Source organism: Poeciliopsis prolifica, unplaced genomic scaffold (assembly GCF_027474105.1).
Source record: "Poeciliopsis prolifica strain line A6 unplaced genomic scaffold, Auburn_PproV2 SCAFFOLD008, whole genome shotgun sequence".
Taxonomy (NCBI): domain Eukaryota; kingdom Metazoa; phylum Chordata; class Actinopteri; order Cyprinodontiformes; family Poeciliidae; genus Poeciliopsis; species Poeciliopsis prolifica.
The window spans coordinates 998,123-1,018,013 of NW_026562383.1; the positions used below are offsets into that span (position 1 = coordinate 998,123).

The following is a 19,891-nucleotide window of genomic DNA, read 5'->3' on the forward strand; positions in this document are numbered from 1 at the left end:
CTAGCTTTTATATTTATCATTTTTCATATTTCTCATTTGTTCAAAGCAGCAGTGTATTGCTGCTTCAGTAGTGAATAACTGCAAAATTATACTTTACTACATTTTTTCAGTCTACAACAGTAAAATCATTTCAGTGATTCAACCTATATTATTCAGGAAGACGACAGCCTAGATTAACATTTGCATTCATTTCATAGTAATGTCATATATGGATTATGAGGATATTATGAGGATATGACACCAATTTTAAAAAAGTATTTTTAAAGTATATGTTTTATGTAGTGGGCATGTTATGGTATATACACAGACATAGGAAAAACTGCTGAGTGGACAGATATGCAGAGGACAGTTAGAAGACACAAGAAGCTGGCTGCTCACAAAGTGATGTATGAGGAACATTTCCATAGAAACTTCAGTGGAAGGTGGAAATGTGGTGGGAAAAGGTACAGCAGCAACAGGGAAAACTGCAGTGTTGAGAAAAAAATTCCATTCAGGAATTTGCTGGCGTTTCACCAGGAATAAACTGAGGCTGAAATCAGAACATCAAGAGTCTCTACACAGACCAATCCCAGACATGAGGTATAAATAGAGCAACAAGGAGATGAAGAAATGTGGCCCAAAGTCCTCTTGTCAGAGAGAAAGGGAAGTTTGTGTTTGTTCTGGAAATGAAAGTCCCAGAGTTTTGAGGAAGAATGAAAAACACCAGGATCTATGATGCTGGAAGTTCAGGGTGAAGTTTCCAGTCAATTTTGGTTTGGGTTCTGGTCCTCTGGGTTTTCTGAAGTCCAACACAGCAGGAGACTCTAGAGCACTCTGATGACTGCTCTAGCTGATAGGCTGCTTCTGTCACCGTGGTGTTACAGTGCATGGTTCACCTAACCTTTAAATCCACAGATAAGATATTATCAAGGAGAAGATGAGAGACACCAGACCCGATGCAGATGACCTGGAGGCAGCTGTCAAAGCCACCTGGACTTTGCTCAGGACTGAGGCAGATGGAAACATCAACCTTCCTAAAGATCATAAACTCTGACAATGAAGATGATCTGTTCATCAAAGCTTCTGCTCAAATTTAGAAAGTGGGACATTCACCAAGATCGGCATTTCTCTGGACATGTTTCAGATCGACTGTCTGCTGTCATCCCTTAGGCTCCAAGGTTTTTACTTGCTGCTCCTCCATTTCAATGATTTCTCTCTTCTTTTCTTCCACAGTGCTGCAGAATGTCTGAGCAAAGCCACAGACAAACAGAGGGAGAGACAGACAGACAGACAGACAGACAGATGTCCACCGCTGATGTTTTCTTCACACTGAGTCTGTCCTTGCAGACAGATGTAGAGTGGCCTTGGCTGGATCTGTCTCTGCTCTCCAGACCTGTGTGTGGGAACCTGGTGCTGAGCTGGTGAACACACACCGCCGGCTGCTCTGAATGGATGTGTGTGTGAGCTGTTTGTGGCTCAGACAGATGATGACCAGGTTTTGAAGCTGAAGGAGACCTTGGAGACACTGATCTGTTTTCATGTGCACCAGCTGTTAAGTCCTCTGAATAACATTTTTTCAACCTCACATTTGTTTTTATAGTTTTTAAGTGAAGCACCTCGTTTGTCCAAAAAAGAAAAAAAAAAAAAAAGAAAATGAATCCAGACAACAAAGAGGCTTCAGATGAGTTGTGTCACTGTACATGCCTTCATCTGAAAGCTCAACACCATTTATTCAGGTTTGTGTTTTTCTGACTTTATTAAACGATGGAAGGAATGTTGGTTGTCTGTCTCCTGTGCTCCTAATTCACATTTCTGAGTGCAGCCAGCTTCTGCCAGCATGCTTGTACTCTTGAACCTGAATGCTGAAAAGTCTCCAGGAGTGAACTCGCAGGCTGGTGTCAGTTTTCCTCTCTGGTTGCTCAGGATGGTTACAGCCACAGGAATCCTGGAAAGCTGCACAGGCCTGGAATTTGCTGCCTGTAAAACTGCAGCAGTGACTGAATGGTTGATATACAGAGGAAGACGTTGGACAATGAAGCAAGTTTGTACGTGTTGCTTAGATGTAGTAGAGGAATAGAAAACCAACATTCACAGCACCACCTCCACCTAGATTTATTTCTAAATATGTCATGTTCCATCTTTATGCTGTGTGTTGCCTTCTGACAATCCAGATGAAATATTTAACCAGAAATTATTTAAATTAGAAATCAAAACCAGAAAGATGTCAAAGAAAATCACTAACTAATCCAAGTTAGTCACCAAATTGAGGAACCGTCATGTTTGACTCGAATATAATTTTATATTGGATTGACCTGAATAAAGAACAAAAACAAGACTTTAACACAAAGACACTTGTCTTAATCCTGAACTTAAAGGGCCACTGCTTTTAGAACACCAGGATAAAACTATCTGCAATGAAATAGTTGTGCTGCCCCCTGCTGGAAAACACTGCATATTACAATATTGCAGAGCAGGTCAGGAAACTTGACCTGCAGACGCAGAGGCGGTGGGTAGAGGCGTTAAGGCCAAGTATTTTCCTGAAGGTAATTTGAACTAAAATGTTTTCACACAATCAGTCCGTTCACCATCTTTGTAAAGTCACTACAGCTGCAGAGTTTCTAGAACACATGTAAAAATCCCCCTGTACTCCCTGCCATGGTTAATGTGGAACGTTCTCCATCATATGTACTTAAGTTGTTTATTTACAATATCACTAGAACAAAACATAATCGCCACTTATCTTTGGCATGATGGTCAAACTTTAAATTTATTAGATGGATTTATTACAAAAAACACAAGAGTCAAACATTTGTGAATACCCAAATTTATTTCAAAACATTTGAACGTGTTTTGAAATAGTGAGCATGAGCTGTCGTCCCAGTGAGTGGAGCTGGAGCCACCGGATGTTCCACAGCTTCATCTTCCACTGTGAAAACAACAACTCAGTCAATCCATCTGAAAACACACAGAGAAAACATTAAAAGTAATACAAGCCATCTGATGCCTTTATTTACTAAGACATCTGAACTCAAACAGCTAAACCCAAGCTAAGATGATTCTAAAATGTTGCCAGGTGTTTTAGGATGAACAAAAAAAAGCTGGATTCATATGAGCAGTTTAAATATCCAGATGTGGTTCCAGCTGTTTGGTCTCACCTATCGCAGCCTCCTGGCTTCTCTCTCAGACTCCAGAAGTGTCAGCACATCTCCTTCTCTGACGGGGCCCTTCACGTTCCTGATGATGGAACGGTTGCTGTCGTCCATGAACTCGACTCGGACCTGGAGGAAAAAACAACCCGCATGAGAAACTACAGCTTCTCATCTTCATTTTGTTTCAACATTTTTGGTCTGAGTGAAGTTGAAGCTCTTTGGCAACAAGAACCCACTGGACGACTGACAAAACTAAATCAGCACGACTTCATTAATGTTTCATTCATAACCAGGAGCCAGACTATATTGGAAAAGTGTCGTCTTGAAAGTAGAATTGATGTAAAGCAAAAGTACGTTATGATCTTAGCATTGTTTTAGCAACAGATACATCTTTGCTATGCATGATCACATGTTCATTACTGCCTGTACTGCAGGAATTAAAATCTTACTTTGCATTTTTTAGTCAAATAAAAAAAAAAAGTACAAGTGGTTAATAAAAAATATTTTGTCTGATTACTTGTCAGAATAATCAATAAAATATTTGATTACTAAAATAATAATTAGCTGCTACTGAATATGGTTCTTTTTAATTTTGGACCAAACAACTTGGTAAATATTGCTTGCTGCTTGACATCAAGTACTGAAGCTTAACAATAACGGTGAATATAATTACCATGATTTTCTTCACTATACTTCTTTCCATCATCATGATGAACACAACACAAAAAAATCTCACCATTTTGGATCTATAGTCTATATCAGTTTTGGTTATAAAGTCCAGAGGAAGACCATCCAAGTGGCCACATTTGTCTTGAAATATGAATTTAGTGTTATGATATTGCACTTTCAATATGGTATCATCTACAATGTGGCACAATCTACAGATATATTAAATTGAGAAGAAATCAAAATACATTTAAGTTACATTTTGCTTTAAGATGTCTGAAATAACATACATTAGAGAAGATTACAATTAGGAAATATGAAGCAACAAGTCAGTGCTGTGAGAACAAACATATCAGTAATTCTTACATGAATTAAAAATACAGTCAATATCAAACATTCAAAGTCAGATGATTTTCAAACAGAAACATAAGCACTACATATCAAATACTGTAAATATTAAATAGCAGATGAATGGAAATGACAAGCATCTCCATCAAAAGGACATTTTTTAATGCTATATTCCATCCTGCCCTGCTTCTGTCATCCTTTTCAGTCTAGTTAGATAGAAATGAAGCTCAGGAAGATTAAAGCATGTGGCTAAAAACTTTAGAGTGAAAGACAAAACTTCCTCTAACACAATTAACGTCATTTCTATTTCTAAAATGCATGACGAAATGAAGGAAAAGCTAACAAGGGGCATGACTCGGTATAAACACACTGCTGAAGCCTTTTCAGTCAGGATAATGGCAAGATGCTAACCGCTGGAGAGCAATGCTAACATACCTGAGTACACTGGCCCTGAGAGCCGGTTCTTCCGAGGACTTTTGTGACCTAGAAAATAAAACATAGGAGAACATGAATAAAACACTTTCATATTTATGAGCGAGAATAGGAACATAATGTGGAAACACAATAGAAGTGATAGCACGGACAGGCCTCCATGATGGAAGCGCCACATCAGGACAGTTGATTTCCATTTAACTAAACTAAAACTTTACTTAGCCTTAAAATACTGTTACCAACTGAGTCAGCATGTATTCATAAACACGTAAGTCCACACAAACGACATTTCTACAATAGTCTGATGGGTTTTCTTACTCTAGCAAGCTTGATCGGCTGCACGCGGCTGGCGTCCATGTTGTCGGATTTTACCAGAAAGGAAGTGACGTGGTGCGAGGAGCGGATATATCCACACTGGGACTTCGACATTAAACTCTGCGTGATTATTGTTTTTAGATTAAATAAGAGCGTTATATATAGCATTAAAATAAACATGAATGCATGCAAACTTGCATGCATTCATGCATGCAGACAAATTCTAAACCTTAACATGTATATTTTAGAATTAGTATTTGACTTTTCAACTTCCGTTTCCGGTACCGGAAAGGCTTTGTGTTACCGTATAAAAAGTAAAAATAAGTCTTTAACGCAACAAGGGTTTTCTCTACAAATATTTTTACGCTTTCCCCCTCCTTTTATTCAATAAAATTAACATATTAGTTATGGGAAATATTGTTCAAAAAATTGTTTTGGGTTTTGGATCTATTCATACTTTTTAAGGACTACACATTTAAATAGAATTAATTTGCAAAGTGTATAAAATTAGGTGGACATTTGTTATGTCTTTATAACATTAATATGGAGTTTCTCTTTTCTGTGTTTTAAGAATAAAACAAAAGTTCTATGATTTCTACAAAGAAAAAATGGTGAACATGTTACTGACCAATCATGTATTTTAAAAGTTGCACAAAGAAAATGACAGGTGATCGTTGTTTCAATATAATTTTAACAAAATATTCAGGTATTGTTATCTTTATTAAACCAGTTGCACAAGTATTTTATTTATTTATTTATTAAAAGTCATTAATAATTTTACAATAAAATGTTATTTATAAAAAGCTTTAAAGCAACAGCATTGTTGTATGGAAAAACTAATGAAACAGACATAAAAACAAAAGAACCATCAAGAGGTTAAAGAAAACACCTCAGGGTGACCCAAAGAAGGTTGAGGTTAAAAAAAGATTGAAGAAAAGATTTTAAATGAAGAAGTGAATTGGTCTGATTTTCAAAGGCAACTCAGTCCAAAGTTCAGGGTCAGCAACTGAAAACTCTCAATCTTCTCTCAACATCCTGCTTGACTTTGGAACAATCAGCAACAACTGATCTGCTGATGTGAGTGAATGTGCAACTGCAGCAAATCATGCAGGTACTCAGGGGCAAGACCCCAAAAACATTTAAAAACACATAAAACAAGTTTAAAATTAATCTGTAAACAAACTGGGAGCCAATGAAGCGATTTTAATACAGGAGCGATGTGCTCTTCCTGTATCAGTAGTGATTGACATCTCGCTTAGTGATCAAAGTGAGATGTGATGAAAACATGGAATAAATCTGAATGATGTGACTGAAAAGGATTGATTGCTAAATTGGTCTGTGTAGTGAGTTTAAAATCATTGTCATTAATGTTGGTTGCAGACTGAGTAAGATGCTCCATTTAACATATACGGATATGGATGGGCATTAGCACTGCTGCGGGATGTAAACCTCGGTTTTTTGCTCATTGAAATATAAAAAGTTCAAAGACATCCATGCTTTGGCTTCTGCAATGCACTGAAGGAATTTGCACGGAGAATGTTTTAATGGAACATAGATTTGACTATCATCAGTGTAATAGCGAAGGTTTCTGAAGAATAGATTTTAAAGGAAATTAATACAGTGAAAAAAAGGGGTCCAAGTATGGAGCCCAGAGAGACTCCACATTAAAGGGGGCAGGAGTTGATTCAGCAACTCCCAATCACACATAAAAGCTTCATTCTATCAAAGATCTTTTCCATGACAGAGCAGAACCCTGAATACCTTCCCAATTTCCTGAGACTCGACTAAGTACGGCCTTTATACCGTACTTACTCACTACGCAACACTCTGCTGTTGAAGAAAAGGAAAGGTTCCAAACATCACCACAGAAAAACAACATTAAAAGGAATGTTTGTTTGTGGGAACATATTGTGGAATATCTTGCATTTTATGTATAATAGTGATGACAGAATGAATGAAAAATGTACATTGGTATCCTATCCAGAATTTACCAGGTCATGTTGGAAATAAGAATGAATTTCCATCATGAGTCTCAAACACACAGCCAATGAAGCTGCTAATTGATTTTAGAAAAACAAAGTAAAATAGCTAGAATAGGCATGTCAAAGACTACACATGTATCCAATTTAAAATGGAAAGAACTGAAGAGCAGTGTAACACTCTTTTATTTATATATATATATGAACAGAAGTGAGTCATTCAAAGTTATTTTCTTCATATTAACTTTAAAGCATACATTCAATATGATATTATCAGTTTAGCAAATTGTACAACTATAGTTCGTATCTGTGGCATTAGCATGTACAGTACGTAGCCTTGTCAGCAATAATGTCATCACATCACTCTTTCCGCCTTCTTGCTCTCTGAGAACTCAAAGCCCTAAATCACAGTACTAATCCCAGTGAACAGTATTTTTAACTTGCTCTGGGACAGAGAGAACATCAATAGGATTACAGAATCAGAGAAGGCACTGAATCCTTAACATATTCTACTGATCTTCATGCTCTCTGACTCGAAAGACTGGTATCACTTTCTTCAGCTGTATTTCACACAGGCAGGATGATTTTGAGGTATAATCTTTTGCTTATGTGATTCTCATGGAATTTTCTTGCTGCTTTTTATCAATTTGATCCTAACTTGGCACAAAACCTTCAGCTAGTTGTACTGCTAAGGAGCGGGCACAATGGCAGCCATAAAGCCCAAGCTGAAGGCACTGAAAAAGCGTCGCTCCAGCCTTTTTGCCAGTGTGAAGAGGGATCTGAGCTTTTCACAGAGCACAGAAGAAGAAGAATATGTATTTCCCTTTTCACAGGACAGCTCGGTAAAACCGTGGACTTCGATGGACAACCTCGACAGTCCAGATGGGAAAAAAATTAAAATGGAAGATTTGCCCAACCCAAGAAGATCAAACATTGTCAACCTAAATATAGGTGGAAAAATATTCCACATCCCAAAGCATTTGGCTCTCCAATATCCAAAGACCAGGATTGGAACCCTCGCTCTGTGTGATGATCCAGTGAAGAGGCTCACTCTCTGTGATGATTATAATGTTGTGAGCAACGAGTTTTTCTTTGATAGAGACCCTATGTTTTTCCATTACATATTTCACTTCTACTGCAGCAATGTCCTCTGGGTGATGGACAGTCTCTGTCCTGTCAACTTTGAGGAAGAGATGTCTTTCTGGGGGCTGAAACTGAAAGACACTCCAAGGTATTCTTCATGTGCTTTGCATTCAAAACCTTTACTGTTAGTTGTTGTGAGTGTATTTTAAGGAGAGCTAAATGTTTTTTCTCAGGTGCTGTCGGATATTGTTTGAGGAAAAGGTGGATGACATCAGAGACCAACTGAAGGTTAACCAGGAGCTGATTGATGAGATTAAACCTCACCAGGATGAAGAATGCTACAAGACCATGTTTCTGGGAGGTTTTCGAAAGATTCTCTGGGATTTGATGGAGAATCCGTACTCCTCCCTACCAGCCAAAGCCTTTGCTGTGTTCTCCAGTCTTTTTGTTCTCATCTCCATTGTTGCCATGACAATGAACACTGTACAGGAACTTAGGGAATACAAAGTTGCAGGCAAAACCTTCATGGAATGGGTAGAGATTTCTTCCATCCTCTTCTTCACTCTAGAATACTTTTTACGTCTAGTCACCACATCCAACATCAAACATTTTTTGAGGAGTGCCCTCAATTTTGTTGATGTGGTTGCTGTCATGCCCTACTTTCTCCAGATAATCTTTGAGACATTTGTTATAGATGCAGAAGATGCTAGTGCACAAGAAGACCTGAAAGCCATGTCACGAGTCAGTAAGGTCAGCAAGGTGCTCAAAGTGGTCAAGCTGATGCGAATCTTTCGTATCCTGAAACTCGCTCGCCACTCCACTGGCATGAGGGCCTTTGGCTTCACCATCCGCCAGTGCTCTGAACAGGTATGGACTCCAGGTTGAGAAGCACAAACATACATAGTCATCATTAAAAGTTTTTATTTGTGTAGAATTCAACAAAAATGAAAAACTGGAATTGTACTCAATGCAAAGAAGGGAAAAAAAAAACGACATGTCACCTATCAGATCGTAAAAATATACCTTAGAAACAGGTTTGCAGTAGGAGCAGGCAGCTGGTAACGTGTTTCTCATAAAATTGCAGGTATGCTGTCTGTTTCTCTTCATCACCATGGGCATCTTCACCTTCTCTGCTCTCATGCATTCTGTTGAGGTGGATCAGCCCGGGACGCCATTCAGCAGCATACCAGATGCCTGGTGGTGGGCCGCAGTGAGTCAAGTCCAAACATTTACCTTTTAACAATCTTGGTTATCAATCGATCAATCAAATTTTATTTGTACAGCACATTTCAGCAACAGGGCATTTCAAAGTGCACAAAAACATGCAACATAGAATCAACAATTGACTCATCACCATCATTAAATTCTTAATCTCTTATGTTTGAAAAGCACCTCCAAACTGCTGGGTTTTTAGTCTAGATAAACTCAGTGTTTCAGACGTTTTTCAATAATCAAAAGGTTTGTTCCAGATTTTCCCTTATCATTCAGAGGGAAAAAACTTTTCAGTTCAGTTTGATTTGTTTATATAGCAGTAGTTCCCAAAAGAATGTAACACACAAACAGGCACAATTTCCATGCGCTTGTTACCAAAACAATTTATGTAAAAAGAATTTGTTCCAGTGCCATTACTAATGACAAACTCATTTTATATGAAAAGCAGTTTATTGTTATTTCATTATAATGTACAGGAAATTGAGTTGATGTTAAAATCCCATTTATTACTTACTGTATCTTCAGCAAGGACAAAGTGACTTTACATAAAGACATCTTCCTTTGTAACAGAGGGAACAAAAACTGCTAACTTAGTTACTTTGCTGTGCTATAAAATGTCACTACATTGCTGGAAAATACACAATGCCGCTTCTTTAAAAAGTAGAAGGGATATACAGGAGAGAAACTTGATAAGTAACAGATCTGCCTCCTTTTCTTAGATGCTCTGAACCATCAGTTGACCTACAGCCTGAGAGCGAAGTGCTCTGATGGGAAACAGGACTCAGTCACAGTACATAGCAAACAATATCATTTCACTGTTAGGTTGTTGAGGAGTAATTACATCCCAAAGTGGAATAATCTTGTGAGACCTCACAGTTGTAACTGATTTTAGCCATTTAAAAAAACTCAAACTGAAAATGTTCCCACCAGTAGGATACAGCACTGTGTTAGCAGATATTAAGAGTATTCAACTCCACAAGTGGTTGTTGTAAAGTTTGGTACTTTTTGTTTTACATTGGATTTGTAGGACTTGTCATAGATGATAACTGAGGTTCTTTATATTATCACTAAACATCACACTGATGCCCTTCAGAATAAGTGACTTGCAAACAGTTTGTATATCAGGTCCTCAGGTGCAAAGACATGTATTTTCTAACTTAAGAAAGTGGTACTCATCACACTATTATTCATTGAACAACCAATACCTATGGAAGGATAGATGACCCGATCACTGGATTTAACTATCACTAGATGAACAAAGCTGGGGGACCAATATTTCTATCAAATGGAGGAATGTATAGTTAATGTGAAGTGAAGAGGATTGGTGAATATTAAAGCCCTGGGAGACTCCATAACTAACTCTGGTGGATAAGTAACCTTTCTTAATAAGCATAAATATACTCTAATATATAATACATATGGTTTAAACCAGCCTATCGCTATTGCGTATTATTTTGCATCTTAGATATAAAAAATATGGACAGAAGTGCAAAAATCAAAGCCTGGTCATGTATCAGTCTTATTAAGAATTGTTTTATTCCCACTGAGCAGAGACCATAAATATGATTTTGCAGTAAGTTTTACATTTTAAAAACTGTATGAGCTTTCTGCATTTGAAATTTCTTGTTCTCCCTTTTCTCCCAGTTAAAGACTGGTGGATTTATTTATGTTATTCACGTGTCTGAAGCCTGAAGTATGGATTTAATACTTTCATTGGTAGCATGAAACTGTAGGTATGTAGTGCTACATCAGATTTATTTAGTTTTACTCAGTCTTAGCTACCCTAACAAAGACAGAAACTAAAATCCAAATAGATCTCATGGAATGATGGAAAGAGTTTTTGGAAGCTGGGTGTGAACAAAAGGTAAAAAGTGCATGTGGTTTTCTGAAAACTGACACTGCTTTCTCCTTCCTGTAGGTGAGCATCTCTACTGTTGGTTATGGAGATGTCGTCCCAATCTCGTACCTTGGCCGCTGTGTGGCGTTTGCCTGCATCTCTTTTGGCATCATTCTTAATGGAATGCCCATTTCCATTCTGTTCAACAAGTTCTCTGACTACTATGCCAAACTGAAGGAGCAGGAATATTCATTTTCCAACACGGAGCGAACATTCCAGCTCCAGAGACGGCTGCGGCGTAAGTTCGACCGCTGCTTCGAACCGCCACCTGAAGATTCTGATGATGACTTTCACTATCGACCCAGTGGAAGACATACTGACTTTGACTACGACTTTGATGATTGAGACTTTGTATCATCTCTAACCCAAAATGGCCTTATTACCCATGGGTATGGACAGTATAAAGACCCCATCTGCCTAGATTGCTGAGCCTATGGAGCTGATCTGATTAATCTAAGGGGAGGACATGGAAACAGCAGCACACAGAGATAAGCTGTAAGCTGTAGCTTTGCAATTGGTCCCGCTAAACGCTTTGGGTGACAGATCATTCCTCTGTCAGGTGGACTGGGTTCCTCCTCTAGACAGCCTGTTATCTGCTTCCAAGGATAGCCCTGTCTGCAACTAATGCTGACTAAACTCAACTAGATGTCAAGGATTTCAAGTTCCAATATTACACAATGAATAAAGCAGAGTTAAATCGTTCTGTTAATTTTTTTATTGAAAGTATTTTTCATGAACTGTGCTTTTCTATCCTTTAGTATACTATGGAGCTCTCTAGGAGACATGGCAAAACTTTTTTCTTTTGCGTTCCCTCCCAATACTATACTGATTGTTATGGTGGCCGCCGTACTTCCTGCTTTAAGTTTTTATGAGGTTTTTGCACGAATGTTAATATCTTATTGTGAAATATCTGAAGTTTTATATCTTTTCTTTAGGGTAGAAAGACACCAAAAACCTATGATATAAACAGAAGTGTTCCGTAAGTAGAAAAGAAATAAAAATACAACCTAATTTGGATTATTTCTGAGTTATTAGCCGGGTGATAAGTCATCTGACAGTTTTCATTGTGCCTCTGTTGTGTTGGTTGTCTGAATAGTTTAAAGGGCTGCTTTCATGTTCAGTTCCATTTCTACAGAATGTTTCAGATCGCCAAACAAATTTTTGTATGTAAATTAACTTCAGTGAATGCAAAAAACAACAACAACAACAACAACGACAAAAAAACAGTTTTACATAAGATTTTTACTCATTAGCAGAAAAATAAAACATGGAGTTGGCCTTGGACATCTTGAAAGGCAATGCATCAAACCATGATCCAAAGAAACAGAGCAGAAACAAACATACTGACAAATATCTGGAAAGAATTACAAAGCAATTTTTTAGGATTAGGGACACCAGAACACCACAGTAAGAAACACTTTTTCAAATGGAGGAAAACTGAAACAGCAGAGAAACTTCGCAGGAATAACAGGCCTACCAAAAGACTCCAATAACTCAGCAAGAAACCCAGAATGACTAACTTAAGGTCAATGTTCACAATTCCACAGTAAGAGGAAAACTGAGCAGTAAGAGCATCCACAGTGGAATGCCAAGGCCAATCCATTCACTACATACCTGCAGCTTCATGCTACCAATGAAAGTATTAAATCCATACTTCAGACTTCAGATACATGAATAGCATAAATAAATCCCCCAGTCTTTAAATGGGAGAAGAGGGGGATCAAGGAATTTCAAACCCAAATATGTGTGCTGACATATTTTCTTTCTGTCAATTCCTTCCTTTCTCCTATCAGGTTGTCTAAAAATGTATCATCAACACCAAGAGTTTTGGTATTTTTTTCACTCACCAGAAAAAAATACAACCCAAGACTTTTGAGAAGATATTGTGTGGATCGACGATACAAAAGTGGAACTTTCTGGAAGGCTTGTATCGAATCACATGGAGAACTAATACTGCAGTCCTGAAAAAGAGCATCATGTCTACAGCTAAGCACAGAGGTGTTAGCGTGATGGTCTCAGGCTGTGTCACTGCTTCAGGACCTGGATGACCTACTGTATTTACAGGAACCATAAATTATGATTTTCTGAGGAATTTCCAGTGGGAAATTCGGCCAGCTTCCTCCAGGAGGGACTGAGTTTATCATGGTGTACATGTTGTCACCAGGGTTAGTTGAATCTGCTGGGGATCCAAGGATCCAAAGTACAACTGCAGGTTCACCTCTGAATAGAAACAAACAACATTCAGGTTAAAGTCCAGATGTAAGTCCAACTACGACCCCGTAGTAGAACTTTGAACAGGCCATTCGTACTCCATGTGGAGGTTGTTGCTGCCAGTGTTGGCACCACCAGCCATTAGGTGTAAAAAAGCTTTTTTTCTCTTACTAAATTAAATCAACAGTTGAAAACTGATCTTTGATGTTAAATGTCGTTTGGGGATCTGAAACATTTAACTGACCAACACTTTTCTAGGGTACTGTATCGGCCATCATGATGACATCTTTGAATTTCTGTTTTAAGCCTTTTCAAGCTAAGAAAGAAAGAAACACACATTGATCAGGTGGCAGACTGTCACCGTCCCACACCACCATGCCTCCTGTCAGATGACCTTCTCAGCACGTTGCTAAGGTTACTTAAGTTGAAGGGAGAGACGGAGTGAAGGGGCGTGTCAGTGGAGAGAAGAGGCCAAAGATTTAATTTTGCTGTCAAGGATTAGCAGGATTAGCTCCTGCATCGCCTGGCTGACTAAAAGTCAGTCATGCTCAGTTCTATTTCTGTCACAGAATAATCTGATCAGGTGCATACAGTCAGGTCCTGTTTAAGCACTTACAGGACACTTTAGAGGATAATGCTTTCCTTCTGACATAGACTAGACTCCTAAAATGCTAACATATGGCCACTGGTATTTATTACTGTGATTGCACAGCAATTTTTGTTTAGTGCTTCCAGCTTTCTGGATGCTTTACTGATTAGTAGTAGAGAGGCAGATGAATGAACTGATGTCCATCTCCAAACAGCTTTTATGAGTTGACATCATTTTCCAGATATTCATTGGACATGAAAATGCATAACAATGGAATCCTGTTTCATTTCAGAAATTAATGAATGCTGGAGGAGAAGAGGGAATAGGGGGTGTCCAACTTTAAGAACTACTTAAAAAAATACAATTAAAATGCCTTATATCTCCTTAAAAGGCATCAGTCATTTTTATAATTCATCAATCATTTTTATAAATTATTACTTAACTGTTTTAGGGTTGATCAGATTTTCTAGAAACTTCTTATTAACAATTTATAAGTTTCCCTGGGGGAGAAATGTAATGTGACACAGAAGTCACTGACCACAGCTAGATGCCATGTTTGTCTTGGCATCACACACAGGGAGCAGGACGATTGAGGAGGACTGTCCTGGTTGCTAATCTTCTCCCTACCAACCATTAGACAACATGTACAAGCAGATGAGTGGTTTGGAAGAGAGGTTAAAAGGTTCTATCACTGTTCAGTTTATTGATTATCTGTGACACTGAGGGTCTTATTCTCCCCCAAGGACCCTGGGAACCTCTTACACTGTGTGAAATCAGATTCTAAATAAAAAGTTTGTGCAAATGATTAGTAGGTTAGTAGTTACAAATAACTGGTTTTATAACCCCCCTCCAACCAACCAAAAAAACAACAAGAACAAAACAAATGAATAACCTAGTATTTTTTGAAATAATGTACTTCAGGTAAAGCACTTTCAATAATAAGAAAAAGTGACCATATATACTAATTTCTTTTATTTCATTTTCTTAATGATTCATTGCTTGTTTGTTTTTATTGGTGTACATCCATGGCTGCAGTTCACAGGATAGAAAAAATAATCTATTTAACAGATGCAAGATAGAAAATGGCTCTGTTGGATAACATTTCTTCATGATAAAACTCTTGTCATACTTGTCTTGAAGAAAGAAACGTGTAGCAGTGTCACAAGATCAGCTGAGAGGAGAAATAGCAGGAGTTTTATAATGCTGCCACCACCAATTAAAACTCAGAAGTCCTGATAAACTTTGGCTGGTTTTCATGACCCAGAAAGACCCAAAGGGACGGGAATAGATGGAGTCAGTGGAAATCTCACAGACCTAAGCTTGTGACCTTGGAAGTGTGTTATATGAATTAACAACAGCTGAGTTATCTGACAGTCCTGTTGGTAACTGTGTCGGTTCAGAGTCATGCTTGTGGCAGCATGAACTCATCTTGCAGCTCTGCAGTCTTCAGACTGACTGAATCATCTTGTGCAGCCGATTTTAAGTCATACCAACATACGCTGCAAGAAAAAGCTAATTAATCTGCATGAAGCTGTTCAGCCTGCTCTGCACATAGTGATTAAGAACTGATTTTTGCCTCAAAATGTAACTGAGGTTAAAAAAGCTTCTTATTTATAAACATGAAACAAGTTTTGATGGACACTAAAAACTTGTGTTCCTTATAGTTCGATTTGTTTCAGCAGACAGAAACGTTCAGTTATTATTACCAGGACTTGAATTGCAGAAGATGAAGAACACTGCATATTCTTTTAGTTGATTATTAAAAAAACATTTCTGTCTTTTTGTTTATTATTTATTTTCTTATAAACTTTCATACAATGTGAATTGAGAGTAATCAAGGCTCATCTTGATTACAAAATTCTAAGTTAACTTTTTAAGAACCATCTGGATCACATTGGTTGCGTTTTGGTCAAGGGGAATGTGGGCACATTCAGCCAGTGCATTGATGGCTGAGAAGGTTTTTCGTTTTGAGAGCTAACTTTGAAAAAGTTTACCTTCCTCAAATTAACATTCACAAATAAACTCTAAACCACAAATTCACTCCACTGTTTTGTACATTTTCAATTTAGTAAAATTCTAAATTTGTGTTGAAGTTTTGGTTAATAACTGAAGATTCTCCAAGCAGTTAGAAGCAGCTGAACCCAGTTTGGGATTTGCTATTCTTATTCTTTCAGTTCTGTGAAAACCAAAAGTCTTCTCAAATAAATTATTTATTGTTATTTATATTATTATGCAATGTTCTGGCAACCTGGAGGTAGACACCAGCCCTCCCTACTGACTCTGTAAGGATGAGCATATCGGATGATGGATGATACTCTTATCATGTAAAGAGTTGATGTGTTTTGCAGGATGCCCCTCGTCCTGGAATGTGTATTTGGAACAGGAGGCTCACGCAGAAGCACCTCCAGAAACTCACCAGGGTTTGTTGTTGGACGTTGTCTTTACTTCAGCTTCAAAATGTATGCATCACTGCAAGTAATTTCAGTGGCACATTTCACACGTCAATGTGCCACCATTTGGTTTTCCCCCTGTGCTGTCACATGAAGCAGTCATTACTATTATGATTTTCCAAGTGGAGCATGGCCTGAGGTGACCGAGCTGCGTCAGTATCCTTGACATCATCTTTCCTAGTTCCTCTCTCCTCCAATTAGCTGTCATCCTTCAGGATGTCTTAAAATACTGGGTAAACACATCTCTCATTAAGCCAATATAAATCACTTTTATGATATTTACACTTAGCTTTTGTAGCATTTATAGTGGAGCATTATGAAATCAGGTTTTTATCTTTATGTCAGTTTCAGCCTTGAGTTTTGGACTTATTTGTGGCTCAGAACATCCATTTCCCTCAGCAAGGCCGAACACATCTTTTGGAGAAAACCTGCCAGACTAAGCATTTTTTTTTTTTTAAGAGCAGCCATCAGTGACACACACTAACTATATAAGCCCCTTCAGGTTCCTTGAACAGGTCACAAATCTGCCAGCCTCACTCATCATAACTTCAACAAGTCTTTTCCCTCTGCTGACCAACAATCTGCACGTTACACCATGGCTGCTGCTCGGTGGTTGCTGGGTCTGCTGGTGGTGCTGCTGGCTGCAGCGCGGCTGGCTCAAGCTCAGGACAGGATTAAGATGTGCGGGCGAGAGCTGATCCGTCTGGCCGTTTCGTCCTGTGGGAACTCTCGGCTGAGGAGAAGCATCCTGGACTCAGAACTGAGCCAACAGCAGCTCGCCGTTGGCTGTAAGTTCTCACTGTCTAAGAGTTTGATCTCATGGTGGGATCACAATTTCTTCCGGTTTTCTCTTTAAATATTTGATCTCTTAATTCTGCATAGGGGACCAGGATGCCTCCACTGAGGAGGACCAGGCTTCAGAGACACTCCAAATCCCCTCCTCCTCTTTGGCACCTCATTGGGACCCCCTGACCTTTCGAATCAGACGATCCGCTGGAAAAATATCTGACATTTGCTGTGAGAAAGGATGCAGCATGAAAGAGCTGATTCAGTTTTGCTAAGCACAGCTCTCCCTCTTGTCCGACAGCCGAAGAGATTTTATTTTGGTCTGTGAAATCCTGTGAAACCTCTACCAATTAACCCAGTTTCTGAGAAATCTAGTCTAATAATTCTACATGTTTCATATGAAGCAAGAAAAGTGTCAAATCAGTTACTGTAGGATGAATTGTTCTGTGTGCAAGAGGAAGTAAAAAACAAAGTAAACACTGGCTTTATGGAGTCAAATCAGATGCTATTTATTTGTGTTAGGCTAATTTATTTCAATGCAATCAGTGCAGCTGATGTGCACTGCAATAAACCTCTGATGATTACAAAGTCATGCCTGGGATGTTTTTCTGCACCCAATCAATCAGAACAAGGTCAAAAAGATAAAGTATATGATTCATGATAAAGAAGGTGTCATCCAATCATAATCAGTGTTGGATCTGTTTTCTCCTGCTGTCGTGGAGAAAACGACATCAGACGTTGCTTAAGACAGCTCTATAGGGCAAAAACAAGGAAGTGCTGGGTCTGCTGGTGGTGCTGCTGGCTGCAGCGCGGCCAGGTTTTAATTGATTTTATTATCAATTAAAACCTTCCCATTTTTAAATGAGAAGGTTTATTTTTGTGTATTACATTCACATGGCAGTCCTTAATGTCTCGGAGAGGCAGCTGATGTGGGTCAGCACCATGGTCATATTCAGTAAGTTAGAATATAAATTCTGATAAGGGGATTTCGTTAGATAAAAAACTAACAACTTTTGAAAATAAGGTTTTTATTATCATATTATACATTCTTCTCATTTGCCAGTGTTTCTGTCTTAAAATGTTTCTTTTCTGTCTGGTGTAATAAGAGTCTTAAACATTACACCAGGCATTTCTACTTAAATTTATTACAGCAAAAAAAGTCATCATAATAAACAGATTTAAGATCAGAACATGTTGGAGTTATCCAGGCTAGTGCAAAATGCTACTCCGTCTGCTAACAGGAACATTTGAGAGAGAACATTACCTCTGACCTGGATTCTCTCCATTGGCTGTTCGTGTATTTTAGAGTTTATTTTTTGACAGAACTCCTTCTGGGTCTGCTGACAAATTTCTCCTGGTTATTCCCAGTTGCTCCTGGTCATTCCCAGTTGCTCCTGGTTATTCCCAGTTGTTCCTGGTTATTCCCAGTTTTTATTCCCAGTTGCTCCTGGTTATTCCCAGTTGCTCCTGGTTATTCCCAGTTTTATTCCCAGTTGCTCCTGGTTATTCCCAATTTTATTCCCACTTGCTCCTGATTATTCCCAGTTTTATTTCCAGTTGCTCCTGGTGTTTCCCAGTTACTTCTGGTTATTCCCAGTTGCTCCTGGTTATTCCCAGTTTTATTCCCAGTTGCTCCTGGTTATTCCCAGTTTTATTCCCAGTTGCTCCTGGTTATTCCCAGTTTTATTCCCAGTTGCTCCTGGTTATTCCCAGTTGCTCCTGGTTATTCCCAGTTTTATTCCCAGTTGCTCCTGGTCATTCCCAGTTTTATTCCCAGTTGCTCCTGGTTATTCCCAGTTGCTCCTGGTCATTCCCAGTTGCTCCTGGTTATTCCCAGTTTTATTCCCAGTTGCTCCTGGTCATTCCCAGTAGTGTGAGCTTCTCTGTTTGTTACTCTGAGCTCTGGAACTCTCTGCCTTTGCACATTAAACAGACCCTTCACTCTCCATGTTTAAAACTTGTCTGAAAACTTATTTTGACTCACCGACCTTCAACCAACTGAGACTTGATTTTGCTTCATCTGTATTGGTATTGTTTTTATTTGTTTAACTGTGTTGTTTTATTGTGTTTAATTCATTATTGTGTGTTTAGCTATGTCAGTTTATTTTTTAAGCTTTTTAAAATCTTATTTATGATGATGATGAAACTACTTTGCTTTATATGAGAATTATTCTTTTCATTTTAGCTGTTGCCTTCAGAGGGCGCCAAAGATTGCATTCTGCCTCCATATCACTGTTGCCTCTGTGGAAGTAAAAATTTGTATTTGCATAGAGTCGAACATAAAACATAACTTTTTTTTAATCTCACGACTGACATCAAATGTTTAAAACACTAAACTTTCTCTTTTTTAGGTCAGAAAGGATTATTGAATTTGTTTGTAATTGGCAAATGTCACAATAACAGCATAAACAAATCTAATTCAAAAGTTTAAATATGCAGCATTTGGCAGAATTGTACGATTTGGGTCAAACGTTTTGGCTGTTCTTTGGATAATAGCAGAACCTTCACACATTTGAAAATTGTACCCAAGGATGAGCCACAGTTGTGGACAGATCTATAATAATGACAGGATAAGAATCTGCAGAGGAAGAACTTGGTGCTGTGCCACTGCAGGTGGGAAGGGGAACATGTTGCTCAAAGAGTTTAGGAAGTTTGACATGACAGTGTGAAATAGAACCTTAGCAGCTGGAAACTTTGATCCACAGTTGAACCGAGTCTGCTGGACTATCAAGAGTGAAAAACCCTAAAAGGCACCAGAGGACTGGAGTTGGAGACCCCTGTGTTAGTCTGGAGGG

General features: G+C 38.5%; 3 protein-coding genes across 4 annotated transcripts; 2 read left to right on the forward strand and 1 right to left on the reverse strand.

Annotated features, from left to right (window-relative positions):
* Positions 1-2,787: 2,787 nt before the first annotated feature.
* Positions 2,788-4,938, reverse strand: rps28 (ribosomal protein S28). 2 transcript variants are annotated; one of them, XM_055032570.1, is made up of 4 exons: positions 4,893-4,938; positions 4,578-4,625; positions 3,135-3,257; positions 2,788-2,905 (listed from the first exon to the last, which is right to left on the reverse strand). In XM_055032570.1, exons 1-3 carry the CDS (start codon positions 4,929-4,931, stop codon positions 3,135-3,137), a joined length of 210 nt encoding a protein of 69 aa, XP_054888545.1. In that variant the 5' UTR covers positions 4,932-4,938; the 3' UTR covers positions 2,788-2,905. The 2 variants fall into 2 exon arrangements, with proteins under 2 accessions (XP_054888545.1, XP_054888546.1); XM_055032571.1 differs by having other exon boundaries at positions 2,788-2,934.
* A 2,405-nt stretch (positions 4,939-7,343) lies between these two features.
* si:rp71-39b20.4 (potassium voltage-gated channel subfamily V member 2) lies at positions 7,344-12,191 on the forward strand. Its single transcript, XM_055032560.1, has 4 exons — positions 7,344-8,099; positions 8,185-8,818; positions 9,036-9,161; positions 11,082-12,191. Exons 1-4 carry the CDS (start codon positions 7,573-7,575, stop codon positions 11,403-11,405), a joined length of 1,611 nt encoding a protein of 536 aa, XP_054888535.1. The 5' UTR covers positions 7,344-7,572; the 3' UTR covers positions 11,406-12,191.
* A 4,642-nt stretch (positions 12,192-16,833) lies between these two features.
* insl3 (insulin-like 3 (Leydig cell)) lies at positions 16,834-17,688 on the forward strand. The gene is made up of 2 exons (XM_055032569.1): positions 16,834-17,098; positions 17,193-17,688. Exons 1-2 carry the CDS (start codon positions 16,906-16,908, stop codon positions 17,369-17,371), a joined length of 372 nt encoding a protein of 123 aa, XP_054888544.1. The 5' UTR covers positions 16,834-16,905; the 3' UTR covers positions 17,372-17,688.
* The last annotated feature ends 2,203 nt before the right edge of the window (positions 17,689-19,891 follow it).